This window comes from Corvus brachyrhynchos, unplaced genomic scaffold, assembly GCF_000691975.1.
Source record: "Corvus brachyrhynchos isolate BGI_N302 unplaced genomic scaffold, ASM69197v1 scaffold99, whole genome shotgun sequence".
Taxonomy (NCBI): Eukaryota; Metazoa; Chordata; class Aves; order Passeriformes; family Corvidae; genus Corvus; species Corvus brachyrhynchos.
In genome coordinates this window covers 351,279-362,337 of record NW_008239778.1, presented here as the reverse complement: position 1 = coordinate 362,337, position 11,059 = coordinate 351,279, and the positions used below count along the sequence as shown (strand labels likewise).

At 58.7% G+C, this 11,059-nt stretch overlaps 1 protein-coding gene across 1 annotated transcript in view; it reads left to right on the top strand.

Moving 5' to 3' along the window:
* The window catches only part of DPH1 (diphthamide biosynthesis 1), a gene marked incomplete at its 3' end in the record, with an annotated part of 20,970 nt that extends 9,914 nt beyond the window's left edge, over nt 1-11,056 (top strand). The window contains 8 exon segments of the mRNA XM_017742950.1: nt 4,639-4,760; nt 6,412-6,566; nt 7,100-7,221; nt 8,418-8,486; nt 9,193-9,349; nt 10,273-10,373; nt 10,617-10,695; nt 11,003-11,056. Of these exon segments, the coding sequence (XP_017598439.1) occupies nt 4,639-4,760; nt 6,412-6,566; nt 7,100-7,221; nt 8,418-8,486; nt 9,193-9,349; nt 10,273-10,373; nt 10,617-10,695; nt 11,003-11,056 (859 nt within the window).
* Between the last annotated feature and the right edge of the window lie 3 nt (nt 11,057-11,059).

Genomic DNA, 11,059 nt, shown 5'->3' with positions numbered 1-11,059 from the left:
CGGGAAGGTGGCAGTCGTGTCCCCCTGCACCACCAGCTTGCAGCTGGGGGCTGTGCAGCCAGGAGCGGACCCCTGCTCCCCTCCCTGCCGGGGCTGGAACAGACGGATCAGCTGGGCTCTCAGCTGGGCTTTTGATTCCGTGTTAATAAAGTCGGCTGTCAGGCTTCGCAGCTGCTGATCCCTCTGTCTTCCTGTGCCACGATGGGGTGAGAGGCTCCTGCTAGTCAGTGGCGGGGATGGGTAATGGCAGCGGGGCCCAGGGGTGTCCTGATGCCAATACAGGCTGCTCTGCCACAGCTTTAAACACCTCCCAACTCCCAATGAAGAAGATCCGTGCAAGGCCGTGCTGGAGGCACGCAGACCATCCAAGTCTCATCCTGGTGACTCAGGAACATATGGGGACTTTTTGGATTGACAGCAGGTCCTGGTTGAGCAATAAAGAGTTAAACATCTGTGTGCCCAGCCCAACAGCTGTGGCAGAGCTTGAAATGCCAGGACAAAACAGCCCCTGATGACCGGTGTGCCCGGCAGTCGCCGGCACCATGGCTGGTGTGCCCAGCAGGTTCCCAGCGCCGGCAGGCACCGGGTCCCTTGGCTAGGCAGGTCTGCCATGTGGCACTGAGCAGTGTGGCACTGAATGCTGTGATGAAGCTGGCAGCATCACCAGGAGGTCCCAAAAGGCCAGCCTGGGACACTGGCACAGGTCAGGATCTGGCCTCAGCTGCACAGTGCCGTGGCTCTGCTGGCCAGCGCTGCCTTCCCTTCTCCCCTTGTCCTTTAAGCACAACCTGGAGGCGCTGGCAGCGGGTGCACGCTGTGCAGGGGAATTTAATCACTGTCATTAACCACACAACAGCATCATTAGGAGGAATGAAGTTCTCACTTCATTGGAGATGTTCAAAACCTTCTACCCGGGTGGTGGCTGCGCCAGGGGGATAGGGCAGGGCGGAATGTGTGGGGTCTACAGGGCTGTCACCTCCCAGGGCTGGGATGTGCCAGCACAGGTGTGGTGCCCACCACCATGTGCCCCATGCCACTTCCTCATATCCCACAGAGCTCTGTGGCCTGGCCATTGTGAAGAGGGGACAGGCACCATGGATGGTCATGGTGGCTTTACAACCAACAAGCACTGGCCCTTGGTTTGCCTTATTTTGGGATTTTTTGCTGCTATGGGACCAGCAAAACTGGGGTGCCCTGGGACATGCCCCTTGGGATGGTGGTGTTTGCCCTGGCACCTATAGTGAGGACAGAGTGGGAAGTCCCCTCAGGGGAGGGGACCCAGCTAGAGATGGTTGCCCCTGGGGGTCTGTGGGGACAGCCACCTCTCCCCATCCTGCTCCACTTGCAGAAGCTCTGTGAGGCCCCATCACTGCCCAGCTGCAGCTGGCCTCTTCCAGCACCAATTGCAATAAAATCGCAAACTCGTTATTTTAATTATGTGCAGGCTTCCTGTGCTAATGAAGCTGGGAGTCTGGTAATGGGGCTTGGTGATGGACTTCTCCACTAATTAAGTGCCCTGTTCTCAGCCAGAGCTGGGCTCAGCCCCCACGGGTGTCCTGGGACACGCTGGCATTGGGCACAGGGCAGGCAGTGGGTGTGGGGTTTGTGGAGTGATCATGGGGTGGTTGTGGGGTATGTTCAGGGCCACATGCAGGTGAGGCAGGGGGCTGTGAAGCAAGGGGCAGTCTGCACCATGTCCCTGTTCCCAGCACAACATGCAGGCATCCCAGTGCTGGCTCCATCCTCCCATAGCCCCGTGGTGCCAGGACTGGCCACTCTCAGCCCAGTCCCCTCAGTCCCCTCCCCACCAAGGTCTGATGGACACACAGGGGCTGAGGACTCGTCCCTGCTGGGGGAGAGCAGCTCTGCCTCATGGCTTGAGGACCAGCACTGTATCATTCACACACTGCCAAGGGACCTTGCGCTCCTGCCAGCAGCAAATGCTCTCATTCATTTTTCGAGGGGCTGGGATAAATCAGGGCTGCTCCAGCCAAGTGCCTGTGCTCAGGTGACACAGACTGGCTACCCCATGCTTGGAGACATGCAGGCCCCATGTGTGCATGTCTCTGACCCAGCGGTTTTAGCCCCCAAACTTGTCCCTTGATTGCTGCTGCCTCTATCCTGCACTGGGGAGCTGGGCTGGGAGGGCCTGGGGGTCCCAGCTGGGAGCGTGGCCAGGACCTGGCCCGCCCTGGAGCACATCCTGCCAGTGCTGAGCATGGCGCTTTATAAATGGGATTTTGGGAGCCATCTGTTTAAAGGAGCAGATAATGAATTAGGGGGAGATGAGAAAAATGCTAAGGCCAGGCGGTTTTTCAGAATGAGCCGGGGTTTGCGGGACGTAAAAGATGAATAACCTCCCCACGTGTTCAATATTCATGAGCTCCCAGCTGTAATGAGTGTCTAGGCGCTGGGTGGGGACATCCCTGTCACCACTGCCAGCACGCTGCTGGGACCCATCTGCGGCTGTTACGACTTCCAGGGACACGAAACACCGACAAGGACGCTCCCGTGGCTGCCCCTTGTCCACGTCCTGGTCCGGGCTAGTTGGTGAGCAGTTCCCCAGCCCGTGTCGGAGGCAGGTGGCTGCTAATTGACATTTCCTTCCTCTGTAGTTTGATGAAAGACTCTGGTGACACCGAACTGATTAAAACATCAAGGGGAGGCCCTGGCGCTTGCCTTTGATTTGTCGCGGGAGATGATCACGGCTCCGATCGATTGTCCAGCCCAGCCGGAGCGGGTGATCGCGGTGTGTGCCGTCCTGGAGCCTCTCCTGCAGCACCACCAGGCTCCTGGCCTTGCCAGCACCATTCATTGGGTTCCCTCCTCACCAAGCATCATCCCGTGGCTTCTTTGCTCAGCTGTGACTCCGCTCCCTGCAGCCAGAGGAGGAATCTTGCCCGTGGCCAGGACAGGGCTCAGCCCTGTCTCTCCTTGCCCAGCTGCAGCCCTGCACACCGGACAGGGCCACGGGCACCTCTGCCCTCCTCCTTCCGCCGTTGCTATTTCACTTTCTTGCTCTTCACCCCCAGGGACTTTCTCTGGGGTTTGGGCCAATTTGCATACATTTTAATCTATAAAAAATTAAGCGGCGCTGGCTGCCGCTCTGAGTCAGACCTCCCCATCCTGAATCTTAAGGAGCTGAATAATTTTCCACTTTTGCTGAGATGTGTGGAGTCTGATTCATGTTCATCTCATCACCTCTCATTAGAGGAGGGGGCTGGGGGCTCCAAAGGGTGCGAAGAGCCTTCTCGAAGCTTCACTGGCAGCCCCCAGCCCCATGGCGTGGCCAGTGGAGGAGCCATCCTCCCACCCAGGCCACGCTGGCCGTGAGGAATCGCGGGATTTGGGTGCTGGCAGGATCCAGCCCATCTTCTGACACTCCCCAGCTGCATCCCCAACCCCTGGAAAACCGTGTGGAGTGGGAGCTGCCCAGGCTGGATGCGGGAGGTGAGGATGGCTGTGCCCCCTCCTCGGGGGTGCTCCAGCAGAGCTACTCCCCTGTCCCCCTCCCCGGGCGCTGACGGATGGGCCGGAGCTGTTAATATTCAGCACGCTCCACCATTTCTCCACCTTCTGCCATCTGCCCAGCTCTGCCCACCATTTCTATTCTTGCCGCCGACGTAACGCTCCCTGCCTGGCGCTTGGGGGGAGCGCGGGACCCTGGCCCCCAGCCAGCGCTGGGTGCTGGAGGGGGTGACTCTGTGCCAGGGCCTCCTCCTTCCCTGGTCCCCTCACGCCAACCTTGTGCCAGCAGCTGGGGGGACCCCGCTGGCACTGAGCTCCAAGCTGCTGGTGCGGCCTCCTCGAGTAAATAAGGAATTAGCATCTGGTTTAAGCAGCCCCTCCAGGCACAGGGCTTTGTCATCGCGATACCTGCTCTCATCCTGCCGCAGCAGCTCCCTGGGAAGGCAGCCAAGCTAATAATCCCCCAAAATGGTGCAATAAAATACCCACAAAGGTGGCGCCTCTGAATCATGCCAGAGCCCTGGCTTTGCTGCTCAGTGCTGGTGTGTGCCCCTTCACCCACAGGCTGTCAGGTGCCAGGTGGGTTTGGACTGGAGCGCTGGGGGTAGTGGGCAGCACCAGTGGTAGTTAGGTGCTTTTCCTTTCCAAGTGCCATTTAAGCACCAGCTCTTCTGGGGGTCACCCTATTTGGCCAAACTGGCATCCAGGGGTGACACAGCCAGGTGCAGATTGGGTTCACTGGCTCACACGGTACCCAGGCATGGGGTGATGGTGGCTTGGCTGGCACCGCAAGGGATGCCAGGACAGCTGTTCTGCTCATCCTGGTGGCTGCTGTCCCCAGGGCTGGCTGGTGGAAGCGGTGGGCACCACGCTGTGCTGGGTCTCCCTCTGCTGCTCTCCCCTCTGGAGCATTAGGAATCTGGCAGCGTGTTGTTTGATGAGTGGATAATCCGCTGAATTGCAAACAGCTTTACCCAATTGAAGAGGCGGATTACTGCTCTCCAGCTTAATCATGTTGACATCTCGGAGAGTAGCCAGGGCTTGTCCTCTTTGGCGTGTGGCTCGGTGGCAGCGCGGGGTCCCCTGGGTAGTGACATGCCATGAGGTTGGGGGGCAGAACCTGGGCTGTGGTGACACAGCTGTGACCCTCAGTGCTGCACCTTCCCACAGATTCACGGATGCACAGGCAGTGGTGATGGGCGACGTGACCTACGGCGCCTGCTGCGTGGACGACTACACGGCTCGGGCCCTGGGCGCTGACTTCCTGGTGCACTATGGACACAGCTGCCTGAGTAGGTGACACTCAGCCCCGGGGTGCTGCTGGGGTGGCCGTGTGTGGCACTGTGGAGGCCCACCGTGCCACACCGAGCAACTCCACACCCCTCTTGATGCCAGCTCGGAGACTTAGTGCCAAAGGCTAATCCCTTCCCAAATTCTGTTCTTCAGCTTCAGCTGCTGGCTTTGGATGGGGCCAGGCTGGCTGGGTGGCTGCTCACGGGCAGGATTTTGGGCGCAGCAGGGCGTGCTTATCCTGTTCAGCTGCGGCATCAGATCCAGCCCTGTGCCCAAGAGCAGAGCAGCAAGGCCATGGCTTGGCAGGACCCCGCTGGCCCAGGAGCTGCCAGCAGAGATGAACCTGCTCCTGCCCCCCACCTGGCCTCTGTGGAGTGATGAGGAAGGGAATGATGGCAGAGGAGAGCGAGGGCCTGGGGGTCCCGCTCGCCCCGGGGCGGGGAAAGGCGGCTTTGTGGGTACAGTGCAGGCTGGGCGGGGAAGGGAGGAGGAGGAGGCTGTGTGCTCCCCAGGCGGACGGTACTCTGGCTCCAGTTGCCATGGAAACTGCGCTGCTGTCCCAGATGCTGCTAACTTTGAAGTCCACCCAGGATGGAATCAGCCCAAAAATAACAATAAGACGCTCTGGGTTTTAAGGTGGATCTGCAGAATTGCCATAGTGAATGGCAGGCGTGTGCATCCCTGCTGCTGCCACGCTCCCAGCACCTGGCAGCCCTCCTGGACATTTATGGGGCCCTATAAGTGGGCTTGAAGAATTGCATCAGGCTCTGTATGAAATACTGACTCCCCAGTTGAGAACTCTGTCCTGAAAGCCACGTCGGTGTGAGCGTTTGTGTGATAAATACGTGTGCTAGGTGCTTTGTTATGGAAGGAGGGTTATGGGCACCACTGGCACAGGGAGTATAAAACTCCTGGTTTGTAGGCTGCTGCTCATGAATGAACAGCGGGAAGGGGAGGAAGGGGCCATATCCATCAGGCTACTCCAGGGAACGGGAGTCACATCAGCTAGAGCTGCTCCCTGCACGGACAGGCAGGCACTGCCCAGCTGACTGTCACCAGCCCAGCTGCCATCTGCTGCCCATGGCCTTGTCACCCTTGCCTGCTCTGAGTTGGGTGAGTCACAGGGCACACTGGGTTACCCACGGGCTGCTGTGAGGATGCTGGGCTCCTTTTGAGCTGCCCATGGTGGTCCTGTCACCATGGTGGCCAGTGGTGAGGCACACGGATGCTTCCTGCTCCTTCCTGGCCCCACGTGCCCCGCAGGAGGGAGTAATTTGCACTTAATTGTGATCAGGCAAAGAGCACCAAAATGGGAAGTGAATGCGGAGCTGCAGATCGATGTGGACTCTGTGTACTTTAATTATTCACTTAATCGTGGTGACAAAGGCTTCTTAGCACCAGGGGTAATTAGATTTGTGTTCATTGATTCCCCAGGCTGCCATTATCTGGAGAGAAATGAGCGGGTGCTCTCCCTGGCTCCCCTCTGCACCCCCTGCCCTGGGTGCCAGCACAGGCAGAGGGATGGCACAGCCCACCCTGCCTGTGCCAGGACAGTTTGGGGCATAGGGATGCTTTATCCCTCAGCTGCAGGCAGAAGAAGCCTGGGGCTCACTGGAGTGTACCCCACACTCTGTCTCTTCCCGTCACCAGTTCCCATCGACTCCACGCAGGGGCTGAAGATGCTCTATGTGTTCGTGGACATAAAGATCGATGCATCCCATTTCCTTGAGACCATTCGCTTCAACTTCGCAGCAGGCACCTCCCTGGCCCTGGTCAGCACCATCCAGTTCGTTTCCACGGTGCAGGTGAGGTGGAGATCCCTGGCTTTTGTCTCCCCCTGAATTTTCCCCTGGCTCAGCCCTGGGAGCGGCTGCCCCAGGGTGCTGGTGGAGCTGGTTCCCGTCTGACGAGTCGCTGCAATAATGTGCTGCTGCCATAATGTTGATCAAGTACTTTATAATAACTCTGATCAATGTTTCATGGCGGCACCCCCTCCCCAGCTCCCCCGGGAGCTGCTCTGGAAATGTCAGGGCAGGCGCGGTGTGTCTGTCTGCCCCTGAACGGCCGGCTGGGCAGGATGGGAGGAGATGAATGAGCCTCTTGAGCCGTGTCTATCTAAACACGGGGCTATCCAAGCGTTAAGCCTTTTCCCTTGTCTTTTAATTGATACGTTGGTTGAGCCTCGCTGAGCATCCTGGCTGCACCAGGCTGTTCCCGGGGCCGCCCAGAGCGGGCTGGTTCCCCTCCACAGGGACACAACAGCGCTGGGGTGTTCCCAGGGGTCCTCAGCCACCCTCTGTGCCATGGTCTGTCCCTGCTGACCCCACGTCTCCCACAGGCAGTGTCACAGGAGCTGCGCTCCCAGTACAAGGTGTGTGTGCCCCAGTGTAAGCCGCTGTCCCCAGGAGAGATCCTGGGCTGTACGTCACCCCGGCTTGCTCAGGACACAGATGCCATTGTGTAAGTACCCAGGGTCCTTCAGCACCCTCCTGCCTGGCCTAGGCTTGTCATCCTTCCTGCACCCTCTGCCTGGTTTTGTGCAATTTCAGGAGGTGGTGAGGGACAATCCACAGGCTGGGCTGGGCCCCCTTCAGTTCCTTGTGCTGCTTTAAGTGGCGTGTGCTTGTAGCACAGAGGAAATAATTGAGTCGTATATCAGAATAGATAATAGATGGAAGGGCGGGTGGATAATTGGAAAAGACAAATGGCCGGGGCCCAACATCACAGCAACATTAATTTTATTTAAGGACAGCAAATTAGAGGGAGCACTTCGCTTCCTATCACCTAATTATTTTAGGTAATGGAAATGCTTAATGTACTGTGAATACAGTGTGCCGCAGAATAAATAAATACAAAGACCCCACCCTTGGGGGGAGCCGGGGAGCCCAGGTGTGGGTTGGGCCCTGCTGAGCTTCCTGCCTGCACTGCCGGGAGCCAACAGCACTGCTGCCTTTCCAAGCATGGCCGTGCAGGGAGCCAGGCTCAGGATTGCTGGGTGTGGGGTTGGTGGGAGCTCTGGCTTCATCCTGAGCCACTTCCCATCTCTCCAAGGACATCAGGAGCAGGCAGGGGCAGCCAGGCTGGCACTGCATTGGTGAGACTGGGTCCTTTCAGCTGGCAGAGGAGCAGTGGTGCGGTACCAACCCGTGCAGGTGCACTTGGCCTTACCTGCGTCCTCCCTGCATTACTATTTTCTTCTTTGCACTGTCTCTGGGGCTAACTTTTGCAGACAAATTAGCTTTGATCTCCCAAAATGTCATTCTCCAATTAAGGGCAAAATCTAGTCAAGTTTTACGTCTGAATTCATTTTCCAAGCCCTCACTCCATTAGGGCAGCTGAATGAAAGGCTTTGAAATGTAATTGCTGACTGGAAATCCGATTAGAAATGGAAGCAGCAACGTCTAGAAGCAGCCATTGAGATGGAGCAGCTCCCAGCCACCCCGTGCCGGTGTGAGCACCCCTCCTTGCTCCGAGCATGGCTGCCTCTCCAGCCCTGCCATGCCATGGAGCAGCAGCTGTGCCCGCTGCCCCTGGGTCCCAGCACAGGAGCTTGGATTCCTGGCATCTCCACTGTGCTGCAGCTTGGGAAACCGGTGGACACACGGATGGGGTGCTGCTGTTCCCCAGTGCCACAGCTCTCCCTCCCCTCTCGGCAGGTATTTGGGCGACGGCCGCTTCCACCTGGAGTCCATCATGATTGCCAACCCTGGGATACCTGCATACAGGTACAGGCACCCACTCCCATCCCATGGTGGGGAGCACCCCAGCTTCCCCAGCTGTCCCCAGGGCTGGGCAGGCAGCTGCCTGCAGCAGGCATGGGCAGGTGAGAGGCCACGGGGGGGGTGAGGAGGGGCTTCGGGGGAGATGAACACCAGCCATTTACTCCGTCTGAATATAAACATTTTGACAAGTACCTGTGAAAGCTCATGGAGGTGCAGCCATTAAAGCCCGGCTGCAGCAGGCAGAGGCCATAAAGTGCGATGATGAGGCCGCTGAAAGCAGATGAAATATCAGGAGTGAAAGGCTGGGCCCATTTGGAGGAATCTGAATTTCCTAGTAGGTCGTTTGTTACAAACGGGAGGCGCACGTCAGGTTTATGGCGCTGGTGAAGCTGCCGAAACCCGAGTGGGATTTGATTAAAATTCTCCTCATCAAACAAAGCAACAAATCAAAGAATTCTTCATAATTGATGAGCCAGGATGGGGGGGAGCTGAGTGTGAAGCCAAGCACAGAGCCGAGGCTGTACTGGGTGTTGGGGTGCTGTGGTGGGACACTTGTCCCTCTCCCTGTCCTTGTCCCCTAACGAGCCGGCTGGGTCCTGCATCAGCCAGGAGGACAGATGCTGTGGGAGGCAATTAGTGCTAATGAGGGCATCATTTGGAGGGGGGGCAGGTGATGAGGGGTGCGTGTGAGCCTGGCTGTGCTTTGCAGGTACGATCCCTACAGCAAAGTGTTCTCCCAGGAGCACTACAGCCACGAGCGCATGCACCGCGCCCGGCAGGACGCCATCCGCATGGCCACCAGTGCCCGCTGCTGGGGCCTCATCCTGGGCACGCTGGGGCGTCAGGGCTCCCCCAGCATCCTGCAGGTACCAGCCCCCTCCCCAGTGTCCCCACCGGGGCACCCGGTGCTGCTGTTGGGTGGGGGGAAGAATTGGTGAGCAATGGCACCATTGGTGTCCTCGCTGCCAGGGCGAGGGTGGATGTGGCACTGCTGGCAACCCATCGGTGGCCACTGGCCCTGATCTGTGTGGGCAATTAGCAGCAGATGAGGGAGGCTGGACAAGGGCTCATTAAACCCATTCCTGGGGAGAGCTGGCCAGTCTTGGAGAACCCCCCCGCTCTGCCAGACAGCTTGGCAATTAATTGGCTGGGTTTGTTTTAATTGGATGAACTTCCAATCAGGTTCAGTGCCCCTGCTCAGCTGCCGTGCTGGCGCTTTCTGCACCCCGGCTGGGTGAGGGGAGCAGGACAACAGAGTTCTGCCCTCTGAGCACGGTGGTCCTGCTCACACCCAGAAATTCTGGGGTAGCCACAGGTGAAATTTGAGGCAGTGCAGGGAGCAGTGGGCAGAGCAGGACAGCAAAGTCCCAGCAGCTGCTCTTCCGCAGCGGGCAGGACACGGGTATGGCCAGGGCCAGCTGGGCCGGGGGTGATTAGTGCTGGCTCCAGAAGACAAGGACATCTCTGGCCCCTCTCCTCCTCCTGAAAGCTCTGGCTGCAGCCAGCCCACGACGGCCCCGGGGCAGGCAGCCGCTAACGAGAACAGATTGTTGTCATTGAGCAGTAATTACTTCATTAGGCTGAGGCACGTGCTGGGGAGAGCTGGGCGCAAGCCGGAGCCATGGCCGCACTCCCTGACACTGCGCTTGGCCTACGACTGCCAAGGGGACAGGGCCGTGGGCAGAGCTGGGACCCACAGAGGGTCTGATGCCAGGAAGGGGCTGTGGGCAGGGCTTGGGGGGCTTGCTGGGGGATCCTAACCCTGCCAGGTGCCTTTTTGCCCCCACAGCACTTGGAGTTGCGTCTCCGTGCCCTGGGCCGGCCCTACGTGCGGGTGCTGCTGTCTGAGATCTTCCCCAGCAAGTTAAAGCTCTTCCCAGAGGTGGATGTGTGAGTGCTGCTGGCCCCTCTCCAGCCCCAGGGTGCCCCATCCCTGTCCAGTTCCTGTTTGAAGCTGTCGCTGACACCTCTGTCCTGCTGTCACCATGCACATGGCTGTGTCCATGGGGCAGGGAAGGGACATGGCTGTCCTTACCAGGGTGGTGCTGGCACAGTAAGGGGTGCAGCTGAGGGGCTTCATTGTGGCTTGTTCTTCCCAAAAAGCTCATCACCGTTGTGACATTTCCCTTCCAGGTGGGTGCAGGTAGCCTGTCCCCGGCTCTCCATCGACTGGGGAGAAGCCTTCAGCAAGCCACTGCTGACACCCTATGAGGTGAGCACCCCTCCTCTCCGTTTTGGGGGACCAGTTCTGGCTTGGGCTGATGCACCAGAGCAGGCTTGGGGATGTCCCTGTAGCCAGACAGCGTCCCCTCCTCTCTCCATCTGTGCTCCGTGTACAGTCCGGGCATGCTGCTGGGATATCCAATCTTCTGTGAAACCAGTGGGATTCCCAGTGTCTTGAGCTTTGCCCCAGCAGTGCCCTCCTCGGCACACCAAGCTGGATGCTGGGACCTCTCCTAGCACCACCAGCTCCTCCTCTGCAGGCCCCCCTCGGGACTCATGCCCTGTCCTCTCCGCAGGCTGCTGTGGCTCTCCAGGACGTCGAGTGGCAGCAGCCTTATCCCATGGACTTCTAT